This window comes from Manis javanica, chromosome 7 (assembly GCF_040802235.1).
Source record: "Manis javanica isolate MJ-LG chromosome 7, MJ_LKY, whole genome shotgun sequence".
NCBI lineage: Eukaryota > Metazoa > Chordata > Mammalia > Pholidota > Manidae > Manis > Manis javanica.
In genome coordinates this window covers 68,996,468-69,018,104 of record NC_133162.1, presented here as the reverse complement: position 1 = coordinate 69,018,104, position 21,637 = coordinate 68,996,468, and the positions used below count along the sequence as shown (strand labels likewise).

The 21,637-nt window shown below is 38.3% G+C and overlaps 1 protein-coding gene across 6 annotated transcripts in view; it reads right to left on the bottom strand.

Annotated features, from left to right (window-relative positions):
• NRG3 (neuregulin 3) overlaps positions 1 to 21,637 on the bottom strand; it is a 1,059,087-nt gene that overhangs the window by 24,221 nt on the left and 1,013,229 nt on the right. For all 6 annotated transcript variants that reach the window (XM_073241095.1, XM_073241097.1, XM_073241096.1 and 3 more), the window contains exons 5-6: positions 13,884 to 13,986; positions 7,675 to 7,801 (exon numbers count right to left, since the gene is read on the bottom strand). In XM_073241095.1, the coding sequence (XP_073097196.1) occupies positions 7,675 to 7,801; positions 13,884 to 13,986 (230 nt within the window). The remainder of the gene's footprint in view (positions 1 to 7,674; positions 7,802 to 13,883; positions 13,987 to 21,637) is intronic.

Below are 21,637 nucleotides of genomic sequence, written 5' to 3'. Positions count from 1 at the left end.
TTCCTGATCAGCACAGTCAGGTAATCTGCATGATAATAACCCTGCTGGTCCCTTCCCCACCCCTAAAATGACCTGAAATAATCCTTTCTTTTCTTTTACTAATAAATTCCTTTCCCTACACTCTTGCCTATGAAAACCTTCCACTCTGCACTTCTTTCTGCTTGCTGGATGGGATGTTCCTCCAATCATGAATTAATCAAGCTAAGTAGCTCTTCAAATTTACTCAGTTGAATTGTTATTCTTTAACAAATGTAAATAAATAATTTTTTCTCTTATTAGCCAATGAAATGTTGACGAACATATATCTAAGCTGATAGGGACCCAAATTGCTTTCTAGCACTGAAACAAATCTGTGCCTTTGAGAATGCCACTTGTCCACCCCAGTCTACTCTGGTTTAACGGACATGCTGAGGTGGTTCCTCAGCCCAAGCTGACAATGCATAGAATGCTCTGGCTGCATGCAGTTGTCTCTTCAATGCACTTTGCCTCCTTTTTCAGCATCCTTAAATACCTTCCTCTCATATCCATTCTCTGCCTGAACTCCTGGTGTCTATGCAGCTCTTTAGACTGATGATCCCCTGAAATGTGATATCCTAGCTGACCACACCACAGTTCAGAGACAAAATGTCCTAGATAGGCTCTCTTTATCCAAAGTGGGATGAGTATTAAGTGTTAGGCTGGAGCAAGGAAAAACAAGGACATGCAAACAGAACAGAGAGATACCATAAAAGGAGAACAGACCAAACCCCAAGGTCCATGCGTTATATGGAAAGGGGACAGCTCTTCCTGAATTCCAACCTTCTGATGTGCCAACTAAGACCCGGATGTCAGCCTCCTCCCTCTTGGACGGAAAAAAAGTTTCTAGTTATCTATTATGTCACCTTTAGCCAATCATACCTCTCCATGCCTCCTAGGATAGCTTGCCCACTCCTCCCCCTCCTAACCCCTTATAAGCCCCCACCTCCCTGACCGGGTGCGACTTCCTCAGCCTCCATTTACGTAGACTGGTGAACCTCGTCTGGGAATTGCACTCAAATAAACTGCCTGGCCCTTTGTTGCCTCTTGTCGCCTGCTTATTTCAGCTACAATTTATCTTACATTTGGTGCCGAAACCCGGGAAGGAGCGTGAGTATGGGGCCCCGACCAGCCATCAGTGGCCCTGCCCCCTCCTTCGCCTACCCAGGACCTCAGCCTGCTCTCCAATGCATGGACTCTTTTCTGGTGAGTCCCTCAGTTTCCCCAGGTCTGTTTCCCTTCCTAACTCCATTTCACCTGGTCCATCTGAAATCATAGCTACGTCCAGGTTGGGACATCCAGCCCATCCTTTGCAGGTATCTGGGATACCTGCCCCTGGCCCTGCGGTGTGGGAGACGTCCCTCACCCAGGCTCCCAGGGTGTCTCCCCTGACTTGGTGTGCTTGGGATGCTGGGCGCGCCTCTCAGCAGGATTAGTTGGGGAGTGGCGCAGACATGGGGAACCAGCCCTCAAAAGCGGAGGCTCAGACCCCGTTGCAGTGTCTCATTTCTAATTTGACTACTCTGTATTTGTCCTGGGAAACTTGCAAAAGGAAACTAGTCTTTCTTTGCTCTGAGGCTGGGCCTCAGTATCCCTTGGGGCAATCAATTTCACTGGCCCCCTGAGGAAACTTTCAATTTTGGCCTCCTCATCAACTTGACTAATTATTGCCACCAGAGTGGAGAGTGGAGTGAAATCTCATATGTGCAGGCTTTGTGGACATTGCACTACTGCCCAAACCTTTACGTTAAGTGTTCAATAACCCAAGTTCTCCTAGCCCGATCTCCAGTTAAAAATTGTGAGCCTCTTACTCTGCCCAGTCCTTCTTCCTTTTCAGATCTGACAGAAGAGCTTAGTCTCCCACCTCTCTCAGCTCGCTACCCCCACCTCTCTCTGCCACCATCTTTAAGTTCTTTGTCCTCCCCGTGTTGCTGCCATTTTAAAGTCCTATATTCTCAACCATGCCATTGTCCTGCTCTCCTCTTCTGGTAGCTGCACCAGCCCCTTCCCCTCTCCTTCTGCCTTCATCACCCTCTTCTCTCACCAGAACACACTCCTCCCACCCTCCAGTTCTGAAAGCCACAGACAAGAAGCTAAAGAGAAAGAAAGCAATTAAATATTAGTAACTCAAATCTTTATATCAGTTTGTCTGTCTGTGTATATGTTTTTATATGAAAAGTATTGTTAACTGTAGTCATTATGTCTCAATTTGTATGTTTGTGTGTCTAAGTGTATAAATGAAAAATATTTTCCTACCTCTGGATGGTATTTATAAAAATTGATTTAAAAACAAGCACTTGTGAAAATTGGGCATTCTAAAACTTCCAGAAAATCTAATAAAAAATATTAAGCATTAATGCTAATTTAAGTTGAACTGAAACAGACATGTCCTTATGGTTATCAGCTGCCTAAGTTGACCTAAAGTCATTTAACTTGATGTTATCTGTTAAATCTTTCAAGAATAAAATGCTTAGAGGCTTGACTTTGTCTAATGTTCAGTAGAAGTTTTGTAAGTAATCTAGCATAGTTGTTAAGAATCAGTAAAGTAAGTGTAGCAAGTGAACATATTAATAATTGCGTGTTACAGTGTGTATACCTACAAACAGCCTGAGAATCTTTGTGGTAACCTCAAACCTTAAAGCTTTGCTAAATTTAAACATATTTTGTGCTTAATGAGATTGTGCTGTAAAGCACACGATTCCAGAAATTATAAAATGTGTTCATAAAATTTTCAAAGAATTCTAGTGTAACACTTTATAATAGCCTACTTCTCAGTGTTCACTGAATATTAAGGTACCTAATGGTTTTAAGTTCCAATTAAAAGTAGTTAAAGTAATAAGGAAAACATTTTTGCATGCTAAAGAATGTGTCTTTTGATAAAAGAAAGTAACTTTGTTCTAAAGTACAGCTGTTTATTTAAAGAGGGAGAACTCTAAATGTAAAAGGAAGTTGTAGAAAGTTTGTGGAAGAATTGATATGGTCATGCTATATAAAATTAAGGCAAATGAGTCTCCATATCAAGTACACAGCAAAATTAGAATTTTGTTTTCAGTCAAAAAGACAAAGTTTTCTTAAACTGTTAGTCTTCTCTTAATGTTGAAAGATTGCAAAAGGTTTTCTAATTGTTTTATCAAAGCAGTTTCTCATGCTTAAAGTCTCAATGAGTTGTCTGAGTATTTGAGATAATGAGATTTTAATATTAAAAGGACTTAAAGCTAAACTTTTCTAACTTTACTTGCCTTTGAGGTATTTTTTTGTCATTCTGGTTAAATGGATAAGTATTGCTTCATGGCAACCTATAATCCTATTTAAGCAAGTACCAAAAAAAAAAATCAAATTCAAAAAGGTGCTTTTACCTCTAGTTAACTCTGATATTTTCCAGAGGGCCCCTGGAACATGTCAGAGGAATTTTTTTTCTCATTGGAGAAAGTATTCGGCTAATTTGGCTTATTTATATGATATATAATTACCTGCCTAATCACCTGGAAAGCACTGTCAAAGGGAATGATGTTAAACATTGTTACTGAATGTTTTGTGTTACAGAAATATCCAAATTTCCTTATGACAACTGTCTTATAGTAAGCTCTCATCAGATCTTTAACCATTGTCATTTGTAATTCTTTTGTCATCTATACTCACTATTTTATTACTCCTAAACTAGTAAAAAACTAGATTTCAGCAGAACAGGTATTAGTTACATAGGATTAAGTAAACTAAGGAAGATGATTTTGTGGCTTTTTGTTTCAAATGTTGATAAAGAGTTTTAAGCTTTTTCTCTTAAGCTGACAACAGTTAAGTAAATGACTGCCTTTATAAGCAGAATTGAAACTTTATCTTTCTCTCTACCTAATCCCTCCAGAATTTAAAAACTCTCAGTGACTATTTTTATATTTCATGGCAGTATGTTTATTTGTACAAGTTCAACAAAAATCTGCTTTCCTTGTAAGAAGACCAATTAAAAACACTGGTTATATTACCAAGGCTTTGACTGGAACATCATACCTGAGAGACACGTGTGTAAACTCAGATATGAACAGACAGCTTTAAAGAACTAAGATTGACTTTATAAAGCCAACAAAGCCCCTTAGAAGAATTGGCATGGTACCTTGCTTACAGGGTTCCCAGCAGCCTTACCAGGTGAGTAAGGAAGGTTATTTCCTGGCAGGTGCAGGAACCTCAGGAATGTCTTGGGAACCTCAAGAAGAGAGGAATTCACCCAAATGTACAGGTACTGCAGGCACAACCTAATGGCAAGTCTGGCTTAGCTGTCTGGCCTCGAGAAGCCTTTAAAAGTTCAATCTGAAATTCCTTACAAAAAGTTCCAGCAAAGCACATTTAAAAGAGCCTATGTAATCAATTACTCTTCTTGCTGCACTTATGCAAATAATCAAGCCAACTGTTAATTATTTTCTTAATTTGGCTACTTCTAATAAAAATGAGGGTGATTTTAGAGAAAGTATTGTTTCAATAATGCAGTCTTATCTATACTAAACCCTAATACTAGTCATTGAGATGTAAACTCGATCCAGAATTCCAGTCCCCCATAATGGCCTGGATAATGACCCTACTGGGCCCCTTAATAACAGTTTGTGGTTTACTCTTAGTTGCCCCTTGTGTCCTCAGGTTCCTCCAACAGCGGCTAATCCAGATGACCCAGGTCGCCACCAACCAGATGTTACTTCACCGTTACGCACCTCTTCCCACTGAACCCCCTCCTTCTGCCTAATACCAGCCTCAAAACCCCACGATGCCCCTTGTCAGCCGAAAGTAGCCAGATCGAGTTGCCACCCATTATCACCAAAAGGCTGGAATGTTAGGCTGGAGGAAGGAAAAACAAGGACATGCAAACAGAACAGAGAGATACCATAAAAGGAGAACAGACCAAACCCCAAGGTCCATGCCTTATATGGAAAGGGGACAGCTCTTCCTGAATTCCATCCTTCTGATGTGCCAACTAAGACCCAGATATCAGCCTCCTCCCTCTTGGAAGGAAAAAAAGTTTCTAGTTATCTATTATGTCATCTTTAGCCAATCATACCTCTCCATGCCTCCTAGGATACCTTGCCCACTCCTCCCCCTCCTAACCCTTTATAAGCCCCCACCTCCCTGACAGGGTGCGACTTCCCCAGCCTCCATTTACGTAGACTGGTGAACCTCGCCTGGGAATTGCGTTCAAATAAACTGCCTGGCCCTTTGTTGTCTCTTGTTGCCTGCTTATTTTGGCTACAATTTATCTTACATTAAGAAAACACTTTTCCACATCCTATCTTGGGCCCTCCTGGGAATGGCTCCGTGAAGCCCAACCTTTCCTTACCTTGAGCAAACACAGAAAATGCTGGAGAAGTGGGAAGGTGGATGAAGAGTTCTGACTGTAGGAACCCCTACAATTTGTACTTTCTTTCCTGTTATTCGAGGGGTGGGAAAGTACATGAGTGAGAGCTTCAGCTAATATTGCTTTAAAAGTAAAAATAGGAAAGAATATGAATGAATGCCCACTCAGAGGGGACAGATGAAAAGACTGAAGTAGCCACTTTGTGGATCATATTGCTACCTCCCAAATGAGTCTGTGGAGATCATAAAGCAGACAGGAAATGTTATTGGTCATACATTTGTCAAAAAAGGAGGATACAAAACTGCATGTGTGTGTTCTGGCTGCAAACCTGTAAAATGCCTGGGGATTGACTAAGAGTCTGTTCTCTTGAGACAGGCTTATCTGAGCCCTCTTTTTTCACTAGGCCTCAACTTTGGTCTATAAAGACCACAGATGCTCAGCACAAAGGAGCTCATCCACTCACTCCCACACTAAATGACTTGAGTAAATTCTAACACAGTTCTTAATAGCTCAAGGCTGCTCTCCTAGGATAACCCAGCTCCCCTTAAAGTACCTAAGTGAAAAAAACAAACGAACAAATAGAAAAACTCAAGGCCTCCTGAAGCATTTACTGTTTGTTCTAGCAAGCCTAAGGATAAGCCCCTGACCTCCCTTTTTTAGAGCAGTTACTAAAAAGGTCTTACAACTGTAAACCTTCCTCTCTCACGTTGTGATGTATATGTATCTCCTACAACCCAGAAGTGTCATTTTCAAGGAGCTGGGAGCCATTTCTCTGAAATGAAATCATTAGGAAGGATAGGGCCTTTTCCCTGTCTCTGAGGAAGTAGAAAATACTAAATTCAAAAATTGCCAGCTAACAGACACAGCTGCCCTATGGCTTTTACTCTGACCAACTTTTTGTAATATTCCCCTTGACCAACTCTGCAAAGCCCCAAGGTGTACCCTCCCTATTCACTCTAAAACATCCAGTCACATCTGTACAAATTAAAGTTGAGTTTAGTTCACACTGGACCCTCTGCTGTAACACAATTCTGATGAAAATCTGTTCTTGGTACTGTAACTAGTGGCTGGCTTTGTTTATCTTTTACAGGTCCAGTTTCTAAGGGACTGAAGCCCTCCATTACTGGGTTTGTTTTAGGGTGGAAGTGTAATACCTTAGAAATCATTAGCAAAAGCATTCTCTCTGTTTCAGAAAAGAACAATCCTACACATACCATGATTACAAATGGAACAAAACTTCACTCAGAAGCAGTTCTGATTTATGAATTCTGAGTTGAACATCGAAGTACATCTGTTATGTACAACATAATGGTGACTTTCTGGGTAATGATTTCTTAGAATCACAAATGGTGTATAAATTACCAGCGATTTATACATTTGGAGGAGTGTGAACATGTCCTGGGTGATTGCCTATTATACTCAAATACTAGGTTTACACCATGGCCTTTGTTGCTTCCTTTCGTGCCTTAGAATCTGGAAGTGCAATCTTTTTTGGGAGTAAAGAATTGCTACTCTGGGAGGCATATTTCAGAATGCCTTAGGCAATACTCAAGTTTCTTTAATTTAGTGTTTTGTAATCTATCTCAGAAGTGATTAAAACTGCTTTAGAAAGAATGTAGGATTCAGAAAGTTTGCATTTAACTTCAAGTCCTGCTATCTGTGTAAACACAGACTCTAGGACCCCAGCCCTCACCTCTCACCTTTTTCACCTTTGACTTTTCACATTCCTTACCTTGGAGTTGCCTGAACATTGCATGCATTCTCAGGCTTTATTCTTTCTGTTTGTTCCAGTCTCTTGTCCTTTGTTCTTTGACTATCTGATAAATTTTCATATTCTTTAAAATCCAGGTGTCTGCCTTTTTTGTGAGTCAGGTTCCACATCTGCCCCCACCCACCTCCCTTTGGGCTCTTCTCCAATCTCTGTTGCAGTATCAACCATCTCAGCCCACACACCTCCCCTGGTTTGGTGTTTGTATTTCTTACAATACCCAGCTTCCCATATGGTAGGGAACATTGTATCCTTGGTGCCTATCACAATTTCTGCCACAAAGTAAGGATTCAGGAAGTGATAACTGAACAAACAGTTGAAGATCTTTTTGCTTCCAGAGATTTACACTACAGATTGTAATCAAGAGCTGAGATTTAGTTTTTCTCTTTCTCATCCATACACATGTACATGTGCACATACAGAACTGCAAGATGATTTAAGGAAAAAAATTTACAAAGTACTGAAAAAAAAATTCAAGTCTGATAGCAGGCTTACCCTCCCCTCTGGACTGGGAGCATGCAAGTGGGCTGTGGAAAGACATGTATGACATGTAACTTACATTTTGCAGCTGGACATGATTCTTCACCAAGTTCTCTGGCTTTGCCATTGCGCTGGATGCTTTGAGACTGTAGTGTTTAGCATTTTGTGGCTCTTTCAGCTGCTCTTGGATTTGTTTAGCTTGTTTCCTACAGATTTAAATAAACAAATGTATAATGGTCACACAAAGTGAATCCATTCACATTTTGGGGAGTTAATTCATTTCCAGCATCTGTACGTGTCATTTGCTAAAGCTAGATAAACTCAGATAACAAAGAGAATCCTTATCTCATTTTCAACCCCACAAAGAAATGCTTCCAATCTGGAGAGCAGCTAGTATTACCTATCCTCACCCAGGGATTCACACCCAACAGCACCATAAAGGCAAACAGAAGCATAATGAGTTGTCCTGGCCCCATGGATACAAAAGATCCCTAACCTGAGTGCTCAGCTGCAAAGAAGTAGAAATGCTCTGAAAAAGTGACCAGAGGAAAAATTGGAAGCTCAGGCCTAGAAGCCCATATAACATATTTGCAAAGTTACATTTATGTTTGTGTGATTCAAATATGTGTAGGCTTGATTGCATGGCTTGAATAGATACCACAACCCGTGTATATTTTCTCTTTTACAGTTTAGGAACAGCTCATTTACTGTTACCATCAGCCCTAAATGCAAAGATTTTTGTTCTTACTTTGTAAATAATAAAAATAATTGACTATTTAAGAGCACCTACTATGTGCCAAGAATCATTTTTAGTGTTTTACCTGTATCTACTCACTCATTCTTCACAATAATTCTATGTGATGAGGCCCTGATCCTATACTCATTTAAGAGATGAGAAAACAGGCATAGAGAAAGTAAGTAATTTTCCCAGTCACACAGCCAGGAAGTGGTAGAGCTGGCTTTGAACCCTGCCAATCTGGCCGGGTGCTCTGCATTTTCAGCCACCACTCAGGTTTCCCAGAACTGCCAAACCACCTGCCTGTGGTCCTGTAGCTTCTCTGGCCTGCTTGTGCTGCAGGACCGTTGCTGAGGCATTCAGAGGCTCTGCCAGAAGGATGTGATGCATTACTGCCTTATTACCTGCTCTCTCCTAGGAACTTCATAGCAATTAGCTATCAGCCACCAGCAGAAGTTTCAGGACCCATAACAAATAAACAAAGACTGCAGAATCATCCCCCTTGAACTTGGCTCTCTTCCCCAAGATCCCTGTCAAGGGTAGAGCCTCTGATGGAATGTGTGCACCAGCTCTTGCAGGGAGCTTCTTCTGGCAGCTTTGAATCCCAGCTCTGCCACTCATTGGTTTTGTATGGATTTCCAAAACCTCTCTGAGTCTCTGTTTCCTCATCTGTAAATAGCGTTTGTAAAAATTCTCTCCCATGGATGCTGTGGAAATTGAATGTAAGGACACACATAAAGTGTTTATATGCTTCTTCCTCATCATTTAGCGAGCTTAGTGGCTCAGGCAGATGTTGCAGAGGACTTAGAACATTAGCACAATGATAAAAGAAAAGATTGTATTTATTGCATATCTCACAAGCAAGTCACAGTGGTTGCCAAAGGATTTGGAGGCTCTGAGCATCATTAACTCTTTTGAATGTACAACACCAGTGTGATGTAGCTCTTTTTGTTTAAATATTTCTTTTATCTTTTCAATTACTGGAGGGGTGGGGGGACTTTTCTCCCCAGTACTCTTAGTTATTATAATCCAGTTGGATTATTAAGAGTACTGGAGATAAAAGGCTAATCTGTAGCCTATTGTTAAAAATAAATCTATCATATCAATGTTTTAAGAAACATAGTATGGCCACTAAATCCTATCAGGGATTCATCAATGAAGCAAATGGGAGATAAGATACTCTCCTAAGAATTAAATAGTAAAATACTTATTTTTTTCAGTAATTCCATATTTCAGTGTCTGGGAAATGTAAACTTCTAAAAGGAGGTTTCCTCATAAAAATGTCTGACTGTATGTCCTAAATCCTTTTATAATTTGCTTTCCTTTACTTGCCTCTCAGTCGAGTCCTGACGCACTAACATTCCAGGATAAATGGGCTTCCCTTCCTGAAACTGCCTCCTTCTCTATCATCTATTCCCTGTCCCAGGAACACACATTTTTGCCAGCAAGTGGGAACAAAGGAAATGAGAAGCATCTGATTACAATGTCATTGACTCTCTCATGAGAATAGTTGCTCTGGGAAATATAAAACACAGGCATTGCATACGGGAACCCTATAAGCCTCACAGTGTCAGTGTTAAAATTTGAGAGTTCATTGAGTTTAAGTTTCTCTGGCCCAATTCATTGGAAAAAAAGATGTAAATTATGGAATACTAGACATCCGGAGTCAATTGGTAGATGACATTTGTAATGTTGTCCATTAGGTTCTCAGGGAAGCAGACACTGAAATGGAGATAGCATGTGTGGTTTTTTATTAACGGGTAGGTCTTTGGATCAACACTTGTGGAAACAAAGGGAAGGAAGCAGGATGAAGCAGAGGTAGATGGGATGTGATGTGGTCTCAGAGAAGACCTCAGCAGAAGAGCTCTCTGTGGGAGCTCAGGAACTGGCCTGGCTTTGCACCCAAGTAGGGGCAAAGGGCTAGCCTTCAGAGCTTCACACTCACCTGTCTGTCATCAGGATGCTGGCTCTCTCAGGTCAGTGCCTGTGCTTTAAAAAAACCAACTCTCATCAAAACTGTATTTTAGCAACTAGAAGACTAAAACCTTCACTACTGAAAAGAATCATAGCAGCATATCAAAACATCTGTTACCTGTCCTTAAAAGGCTCTCTTTGTGATCTAAAATCAATGTCAGATGGTGATAGCCTTCAATCAGGGCAGGCTGCTACCATATCTGCTTTTTACTGGTACCACCAGTTCTCCTTTTTCTTCCTGTATTTTCCAGTTGTGATGACTATTTGATCCAGCTTCTGCCTCCTGGAACATCTCTTCTTCTATTCCAGTTCCTTTTTTTAGAGCTGAACCATGTCTTACATGTCCAAGTTTACTAAGGGCTCCTAAGCCAGCCTCATACTTCTTAACTCCTATGAGTTGAAAGTAAAAAGAAAACCTAAAATTTAAAGTTGTTATGTGAGCCATATCAGCCACATGTGAAAGGCTCAATTAATAGTTCTGTTACCTATTTATGGGAATATTTGGGCTTATTGGAAGTGACGAGAAGAGAATTTCTTTCATCATCTTCTTTAGAGTTATTGGGGTCCAATTAACACATTTAGAAAAGCCTTTTGACTTCAACCTCATCTTGTTACCTACCTTCAGACTTTCATCAGCTAACAATATGACATGATATTCTATCTGGCAAGGCCATGCCATAGCAAGGGTCTCAGGAGAATGGAGAAAAGATGAGAGTAGCAGGATCTGAGGCGTTATGGGAACTAAAACATAAATGACCAAGAAGGTGAGCTTTTGGGTAACTCCTGATTTTCTCTGGCCAGGACTGTACGTATCAGCATATAGGATATAAGTTCAAGTGAGTTTGGAGACCAGAGTTAGAGAGGTCCTAGAATCCTTGAAGGCCTGGGACTTCCAAGATGAAGGCAAAAAAATGTATATACATAAAAGCAACCTGATAAGGTGTATGAAAGTAAGGAAAGGCCAAAGTAGTGTTTCCCTATTGTGTTACTCCCCAGGGTTTAAGAGGGGAATCGGAATTCCAGGAATAAGTAAGTGCAAAGAAACCTATGACGGGGTGTTATAATAAAAATTTACATTGCTTTCAGCTGTATAGATTAAATTCTTGGTTTGGGGTATGGCATTCCTCTCAGGCAAAGAAAAATAAAGGAAGATATGCCTGGATATTGTACTAGAAGAAGGAAACACATTCTAGGTCTCTAATGAGAAATGTAACTTCAATCGGAAAAGGCTTCAATTTTTATTACTTTATTATTCTCACATTTTCTTTTTTATTTTAATAACAATGTGTCCTGGCTGGGCAGGTAGAAAGACAACATCCTGATCAGTGTTCTTCCATTGGCTGTTCTCTGAGCCTCCCCTGACACCTTGCTGGGCCCCAGGAGATGTTCATCCTGGAGGCCCCTTTCTGGCCAGAGAGGGAGAGATCGACAGCACTGAAGCTGTAGATCCTCTAGTTATCCAGCTGTTCTCCTTTTCTGTGATTCTCATATGAGTCTTTCGTTTAAATGTGGTACAACAAGAAATTACCCTCTAAGTGATGAACTACTTCTTCATCGTAATTTGCTTATTGTTAAATACACAATTTCTTTCTCATACGCAGTGCTTGCAAGGGGACCCTTCTAACGCCCTGCTGAGTGGGAGTATCCCTCTGGTGCTCCAGGCATGCTTTTCCCTTTGTTGTTACCCAGTCTCTACATCCCAGTGTGGGAAACTATCGATGTTAACAATTGCAAGCCTTCACTGAGTGTTTACCCTTTTAAAAAACACTATATTGTACTCTTTACAGTGTTAAGTCATTAGCCCTTAACACAGTCTATAAGGTAGATATTATTTTTGACCATAAGTTTTATCAAAAGAAAACCTAAGCTAAGGATAAATGTATTTTGCCTAATAATACATAACAAGCAAGTGGCAGCCTGAAGGTTTCAATACAGGTATGACTGATACATGTAAAATCCTGACCACCCCCCCCCATGTAGCCTCCCTGCAGCAGAGCCCGACATTACTGATTCACTCCAAGCAGTCTTACCACCGAGCAGGTGGACTATGTGAGTCAATACGACAGAGTGATTTAGACCATGCAATGTAAACTAGAACTGTGAAAATTTGAAGGCCCTACATTCAATTAATTTCTTACTTCACGGTTTTGATAAACTAATATTTTTAAATTACTCTGATACTATTTGAAAAGCGCAGCAATAATGCACAATCCTAATTGTGAGTATTGACACATAATGCATAAGAAGCCCAGCATCCCCACAAAGAGTAAGTGCTCAAAAATGAGTGCTCACAACTGTTGTAGTAAAAAGTTGTCTAAGAGACATGACAATTAAATGTAATGTGGTATCTTGGATGGAACCCTAGGACAAAAAAGCACATTATGGAGAAACCAAGGAAATCTGAAAATATTTAGTTAGCAATATTATAACAATATTATTCCATTAATTGTGACAAATGGAACATGCTAACATAACATTAGTAATAGGGGCAACTGGGTCTGAGATATATGAGGTCTTTGTGTACTATTTTGACAGAATTTCTGAAAATTTAACTCTATTCTGAAATATTTCATTAAAAAATACTAAATAATAAATTTGGATTTATACCTACATTCCCATTATCTTTTAAAATAATAACCATTGTTCTTTTTAAAGATCAACATATACAACATGCAGACAGGTATCATAGACCATATCTGGAAACAGATCCACTTTTAGAAGAGCAAATAGATAGATAAATATAGGCCCAGTAAAAAGCAATTACATATTGACTTGGATTTCAGACAAGATGTAGGAATAGAATCCGTGCCAACTTCTTAAGGCCTGCATGCCTTACCAGAAACCAAAAAATTTAATAGTTTTATCTGCAATTCTTATTTTAAGTGCAGATTATATCATTCCTATAAATAAAACACTTCTATCAAAGTTCATCTGGAATAAACATATTGTACATACATACTTACATACATATATGTATATGTATATGTATATATTTTTTTACTTTATTAGTCAAAAATAATTACTTTTATCTTCAAAAGTTCTGATTTCATGGCAAGGGACATAGAGGGCATATCTGACATGTGCTTATCAACTGTGAACCAAAATAGATTTTATGGTATTCATATTTCATATTTGGCTACAACCTTTATGGGTGTCAGGTAAAAACACTATGAAAGGAAAAGTGTGACATTTTCTCTTTTAAGAAAAGGCTAGTTCCTGTTTGGTAATGTTTAGGTCTATAGCAGTGACCTCTCTGTTCAGAAGTTAACCCCTTAGTGACAAGCAAACACTGAGACTCTAATTCTGGCAGGTAATCAAAAAAGTGCAAAGATCATAGAGTATCTATGATCACAGAGAGGAAAGAGCACTATTTGCATCAAAGATAAAGTGCACACACACACACACGCACATGCTGTACACACTCGCCACAGTCTATACAAGATTCTAAGTCATTTGTGGATGTTTGATGAACCCATTTGCACAAGATCCCTCTGTGTGAAGCAGACTGAGAACTTAGAGGAAGACAAAGTGCTTCCTATGAGAGGTAACCTTTTAACACTTGATAGAAATGGTCTTACTTGCTTCTGAAGTAGAATGCTGCACAGAACATGCCCACGATGACAATTCCAAAGATGATACATGAAATTGACAGCACCTGCCTTTGATAAACTTCTTCACTCTCTGTGAATTGGAAAAACAGAATTAGAATGGATGTTAGTAGGGCACAATAGAGACAATTTCCATCCTTGTACTTCTGAACTGGGAGGAACCTTTCAAAGCAAATTTTTTTTGTTCTGTCCTGCATAGGAAAACATGAGGAAGTTATTATGATTCTATTTCTTTGAAAGAGTCTATAGGATAGCTGGTTGTTATTTTTTAAATCTGCATGACTAAATCAGAACTCATACACAGATACCACAAATACGAATTTTATTATCAAGAGATATTCCATGAATTAAGCACATAATGGGGACTTACATTTTTGAAATTGGCACAGAGCCCCAAATAATCTGCTAGAGAAATATATATGCACCTATCAGAACCTTCCTGTGCCACTGATGACTTCCAATTTATTTTATGTGATACTGATGCCACTGGTTTTTTATCTGATCCTTGGCTGACTGTCTCCCATTCATCCACCCATTACAATGTTTGATATCACTAATGAAAGAGAACTTCAATATGCATGTGAATATTGTTAACTTATTCTGTGACTTCCTCAATACCAATGATCACGCACAGTAATCTCAGCCACCATTAACAAGGTCATATGTTATAGCTTCTTATTGCAAAAACTGGCAAGAATTCAAAAACAAGCATTACATTTTTTACCAATACCATTTATACACCCAGCTCATTTTTCTGAAATATGTCTACAGAAACAGTTCTTCTATCTCATCAAGACCTTTTTATCCATAGATCTCAGAACTTTTCTTCTGTTAATTATGCTCCTCTTGTCTTCACTTCTCTCTTCATACAGCACAGAGACTATGGTCCATGATTACAGTCATTCACACTCTTCAAATCCCCTCAACTACTGTATCATTTTTTCTTTCCCTTTTACCCATTGGCAAAATAACTGTGTATGAATCCCAGAAACTGCCTTCTCCATACCTCTATTTCAAGCAACTCCGAGTTGGGTGAGATGGCACAATTAGGAAGATGGACATCAACAAAGGGTGAAAATCACACTGTTTAAGTAGACATCCAATAGTGACTAACAATCTCATCAGCCTGCTTCCGATTTTCAAAATGATTATCCCTATCTCCTCCACACTACTCGAACATTAGACTTACCCTCCCCTACCTCCCTCTCAGATCTTCAGTCTACAAGAAATAATTCGTATTTATAACACAAAATATACAAAGTTAACTGCATCTGTATTTTTTCCTTTTATTTCTCTCTTATTATGAAGTAATGAAGTAATTAATGAAGTAATGAAGAATTTTAGCATCCACTGGTGTCACTCGGGTGCTACTGAAAGACAAATTGCCACCTATTTTTTTTTCCAAGCTATTGATTTAGTAGATTTGAAGTGGGGACAGCACATTCATATTTTTAAAATGTTCTCACATGATTTGGATGCTTCTAGTCTGTGAAACATTCTTTGAAACTATTGGGTAGACTAAAAATCTTCAGAACATGGATCAACTATGTAAGAATAACTTGGGAGAGATTGGTTTTTCTTTGTTAAGAACAACTATGGTATACAGTTTGGACCTTCTAAATCAGAATTTTGTATTTAAGAGAAATTTTCAGGTGTTTCTCATGTACACTACATTTTCAGAATGATTGAATTAGAGAAAGTGCTATATTCTTATCAAAGACTAATTCCTTTGGATCCCATTGTCTTCCATCATCTCAGGGTCTTCCCATCAGTTAAAACTAAAGGAAAGGGAAAACATCCCAATTCATTTTATGATGTCAGCATTGCCTTTATACAAGCCAAAGACATAAAAGAAAATAAATTACATACATACATGCCTCATTGATATAGACATAAAGATTCTTAAAGTTTTAGGAAATCAAGATATCAAAAGCAATGCATCATAAGTAGGGTTTGTACAAGGAATGCAAGGTTGGTTTAATATTTTAAGAATCAACACTCTGAATCACAATTTTAGCAGTTGAGAAATAATGACTTGATTACCAGATTAGAGGGGAAATGTTACTTAACAAAAATATAACATTCATTCCTGATTACAACTCTCAAAAAGGAGGAATAGAAGGGGAATTCCTCACCCTGACAGAGTATCTAATAATAATAATAATAATAATAATAATAATAATAATAATAATAATACTATACCTAATTATAAAAGACTGAATGCTTTTTTTCCTAAGATCAGGAATATAGCAAGAATATCCACTCTTAACCACTTCTGTTCAACATTTTACTGGAGGTTTAGTCAATGCAATCAAGGAAAAATAGAAATTAAAGCCATTCAGTTTGGGAAAACAGAAGAAAAGCAGCCTTTGTTTGTAGATATCATGATCATTTATGCAGAAAATCTGATGGAACCTACAAAGAGCTAGTATAATTAATAAGTAAGCTTAGCAAGTTTACAGGATACTTAGTTGTAGGATGGACAATATAAAAATTAAGTGTGTGCCTATATAAAAGCAACAGATAATGAGAAATTGAAATTAAAATATCACTTACAGTAGTACCAAAATATATAAAGAGATAAATATGACAAAAGATGTACAAGGCCTAAATACTGAAAACTACCAAAACATTTCTGAGAGAATTTAAAGAAGACTTAAATATAGAGAGATATATCATGTTTCTGGATACTGAGTCTTTTAATCCATAAACATGACCTCTGTCTATAAATAGCAGTAGACTCACAGACACTGAGGAGTGACTACTAGTTACCATGAGGGAGGGGCTGGAGTGGGGGATGGGGGGAGGGGGATACAAGGGCACAAAATTCTCAGTCATAATGTACACTGGTCAGAGGGATGATAGTACAGCATGGAGAATATAGCCAATGATTCCACCACATCTTCCTAGGTTGGCAGATAGTAACTGCACTAGTGGGGTGAGGATCTAATAATATGGGCAACTGTTGAGCAACTGTGTTGTATACCTGAAACCAATCAATGACTCTTCAGTTTAAAAAAAACATTCAATATTATTAAGATCTTCAATTCTCCTCAAGTTGATAGAGAGTAATTCTATTAAAAAATTTCAGGAGGTATTTTGTTATTAGTGTAGAAATTGACAAGCTGATTCTAAATATTAGATGGAAATACAAAAGATCTAGAGGAGCCAAAACAACTCCTTGGTAACCAAGAGAACAAAGCCGAAGGACTCAAACTACTTTATTCCAGGACTTATTACAAAGCTATAGTAATCAATGCACTATGATACTGGCTTATTTATAGAAAGATAAGTCAATGGAATAGATAAGAAATATATTCAGACATAGGTGGTCAATTGATTTCTGACAAAGATGCTAGGGAAATTCAATAGGGAAAGGATATTTTTTTAAATGACATTTTAGCAATAACATAGCCATATCCACAAAAATCAGTCTTGACCCTAACTTCACGTCCTATTAAAATGTAAGCTCATAATTGATAATAGGTCATAATGTACAATTTCATACTATAAAATCTTTAGAAGAAAATGTGGGAGAAAATCTTAGAAATCAGGGGTCTGGCAAAGAGTCCTTAACTACAAAAGAATGAATTATAAAAGTTTTAAAATCAATAAAATAGGCTTCACCAAAATTAGCAATATTTTTTCTTCAAAAGATAACTGTTACAAAAATGAAAAGGCCAGGAAAATTCTGGGAAAAAAATTGCAAAATATATACTCAACAATGGACTTGCATCTCTAACATATAATGGTCTCTCACTACTCAATAAGACAAACAACCCAATTTATAAATGAGCAAAATATTTGAGTTAACACCTTCTCAAACATATACTGATGGCAAAAAGATGTTCAACATCATTAATCATTATGGAATTAAAAAATAAGCTATATGCCATCCCTACTAGAATGGCTAAAATTAAATAAAGTCTGACCATACTTAGGGTGTGGAGCAATGTGAACTTTCACATACTTCTGGTGGAAATTTAAAATGGTTAACCACTTAAAAAAAATGGTTTCATAGAGAGTTAAATACACACCTACCTTATGATATAGCCATTCCACTCTTAGGTATTTACTCAAGACAAATGAAAGCATATGCTCATAAATGTTCATACCAGCTTTAGTTATAATAGCAAAAGACTGGAAAGAATTCAAATGTCCATTAAGAAATGAATGGATAAACAAATCATGACATAACCATACAGTGGAATATTGCTCAGCAATAAAAAAGAATGAGCTACTGATATAAGTAACAAATCTCAGAATAATTGTGCTAAGTCAAGCCAAAAAAAAAAAGGAGGGTACATGTTGCTTTATTCTAGTTAAATGAAATTCTAGAGAATGGAAATTAATCCATTGTAAGAGAAAACAAGTAAGTGGATACCTAGTCAGGAGTAGGGAGGGGTGGAGAAAAGAGACTTCATAGTGATATGATGAAACTTTGGGGCCTTATAGAAGTTAATTGTTTTAAATATGATGTTTTCATGACTGAATATTTATGTCAAAATGTATCAATGATAAGTTTTAAATAAGTGTTTTATTTTATGTCAATTATAGTTGTACTTACAAATATTAATCCTGGGGGAGCAAAATAATACAGGGAATATATAAAGAATACATGTAATATAGAAGATACATGCCTCACACAGTACCATCCAGACATACTAACTATGTCTCTTTTCTTTCAGCATGTCTAACATTTAATGTCTTAGAGCCATGATACATACTATTCTTTTTCTCTCTCTGGAATACAATTCTTATATTTATTTTGAAATGCCTACCTATATTTTTTATCTCAAATTAAATGTCACTAGCTCAAAAAAATTTTGCACTGTACTGTAAGCTTCACTGGTGTAGGGGGCCATGATTTTGTTGTTTTCTTGATTGACTGACCACTCTTTCCCCAGCACCTAGCACGGTGCTTCTCATATAGTTGTCACTGTGAGACTTACTGCCTAATGAATAATTAGATACTTCTGCCTTTATAGAGATTCCTGCTGTAAGCTGTGCCGTGCTACAGCAGCTCTAGGAATATTCTTAAGGTGCACTACTTCTTCCTTATTCACACCATGTCTTCACACAAATGCTTCTTTCCCGAGTTGACTACCTGTCACTGACCCTGCCCATTCCTGAATGCTACACCTGGCTCCTCTCATTGCATCATTCCTGTTCCAAACCTGGCCTCCTCACTGTAACTCTGTACTCACAAAGTCCTTTTCTGTGTGCAAAGTGTCATAAGGAAAATGGTGAAGTCATTTGTTTCCAGGCTGCAGAAGATACTATAGAGATAAGATATAGAAGCATGATCTACCTATGGGTATATACTCTCATTTTTTCATCTTCCTTTCCACATCACCTATTTGCCAGGCCCTGGCTTTCTGCGTGACTTATGGTTGCCTGCTCAGGCTCCAGGAAGACAATCTGGATGTTGGATTTGTGTACTGTTCCCAACATTACATGCCTACACTGGTACACTGCCTGGCTTTGTGCTCTGGCCTCGCTCCCTTGATGCTGATGCCAGTTCACAGCCAGAAAACCAGGCCTCATACACACAGAAGTCCCCATATCATGACTTACTGGGGTGATTATACAATGCCTCAGAAGGTGCCAGGGCCAGCTGAAATGAGTCCATAATTTGTGATGCTCCTCTAACAGCAAAGTCAATTGCAGTACTTACTCTAAGCATCTTTAATTAGGCAAACGGGTATGAGACCCAGCAGAAATGGGAGAAAACCTGCAGGTACAGAGCTCAATCTAGGATCTATTTCCTGTCTTCCTTGCTTCCTCCCTTCCCTTCTTCCCTCTCTCCTTCCTTCCTCCCTTCTTTCCTTGCCTTCTTCCTTCTTTCTCTGTCTCTCTCTCTCTCCCTCCCTCCCTCCCTCCATTCCCCAACTCCTCTCTCTTTCTCTCTTTTCCAGAGACCATGTACTATATCCTTATATCCTCTCTTTAAATATGATTGCAAACTTTTCTGTCCTCATTCCTGTAGAAGTGTATTGGGAAACCATCCCCTCTTCTCTCCTTTCTTAGGTTTTATTAACATTTCCAATGTCTTTATTCAGACAGGGGTATCAGAAAACAGAAAATAAATGTCAGAGAAATATCACATTATCCACATTTCTCAATAAATCAAGAGGAGCAATCATGTGGCCCTGGCAAGCTTTGGTTGACATTTTTAATTTGGAAAGGTTCAAATTAAAGGGATTAAAAATGTATCACTGCAATCTTGTTTGGGCGTACTGCCATCCTAAAGAATGTCATCCTTTTCCACCCTCATTTGTAAGCTCATTAAATTTTCCAACTGAACTTGGAAACAAATAAGTAGTTGTACCAACTATGAAGAATTCCATCTCACTTTTTGTGAGTTGATGACTATATGGAATAAGCATGACTTGCATATGATAATTTACCCCACTTGTCTCTGCCAATAAAAAGAACTATGAAACACAATTAAAACACAAAAATAAGACTATCCACTAAACTGAATGATTTCCACACAAAATCTGTGTGTCTTTTTGTTTTTATTTGAACCTAGTCAAATATAGCCTGGGGAAATGCACAAAATCAATTCTGAGTTTAAGTCAAGAGTGAAATTAAAACTCCAGACTGCAAGTGAATATATAGACCCAGGTGTAGTTACAGTGATGGTCCTATCAACGCCTTTGATTCATAGAGTGTTACACAAGCACTAGCATGGTGCTGGTGCCAGAAGCAAGGGGTTGAGAGTTTGGAAATTTTGGATTTGACTTTAATTAGCCACTTTTAATATGAGTGACTTTGGATATATTACTTTACCTTTATAAAAGTCAATTTTCTATCTGAATAAAGGCGATGATATGAATGCTGACAGTAATAAAATGTTATGATAAGGAAGTATATGTGGCTACAATAGCACATAATATGGGAAATTGATGTATTCACAGAGACCAGAGATCAGAGATCTGAAGTATAACATTGGAAACCATTTAGGCAAGAGATGTGGGGACAGGGAGAGTGTAGTCGAGGAAGAGAAAACCTGTTTAAAGTTCCTGTGGTAGGAGATAAAATGGCATGCTCAGGAATCTGGAAGTCATCTCTTACCACAGGGCCTCTGCTAAGTTGTTTACTCTTCCTTAACAGCTTAACAGATTAACACAGAGGCAACAGGGATGTGGTGCACAATGAACATGTCATTACAACAACAGAAAGGTACTAAAGGTTTTGAAAGGAGTGCGATGTGATAATATTTACATTTCTTTTTTTGCAATGCATAAAAAAGAAGCAACACAGTAAGTGCAGAGTCTTATTAGGAGGCTATATTATCAGCTCAGGTCATGATAGGTGTTTGCATGATAGTAAGGAACACCCATGATTGGGAGTAAAATAAACAGGGAGAAATCAAAGCAGTAAATTTCTTGTGTTAAGTTAATTTTAAATATTCAGGGACCACTTAACAAGTCCACACCCCTAAGCCCTTTATCATGTTTCCCAAAATCCTCAACTGCTTATAAAACCCCTAGACACAACAAGAGGGCTCTCTTGTCCCCTTCTGGCCTGAGCCAGGAGCTTTGTCCTTTCACTTTACCTCTAAATAAAAGCCTCTCCCTGGCTCTCCTACCTTGAGTGTTTGCTAAGTTCATTCTTCGACTCCTTGAACAAGAGCCCCAGCATCATTAGGATCTCACTGCCTTTTGAGAAAGTTTCCTTTGTATCAACAGTTTTAACTGAGCCTATAAGACACCAAA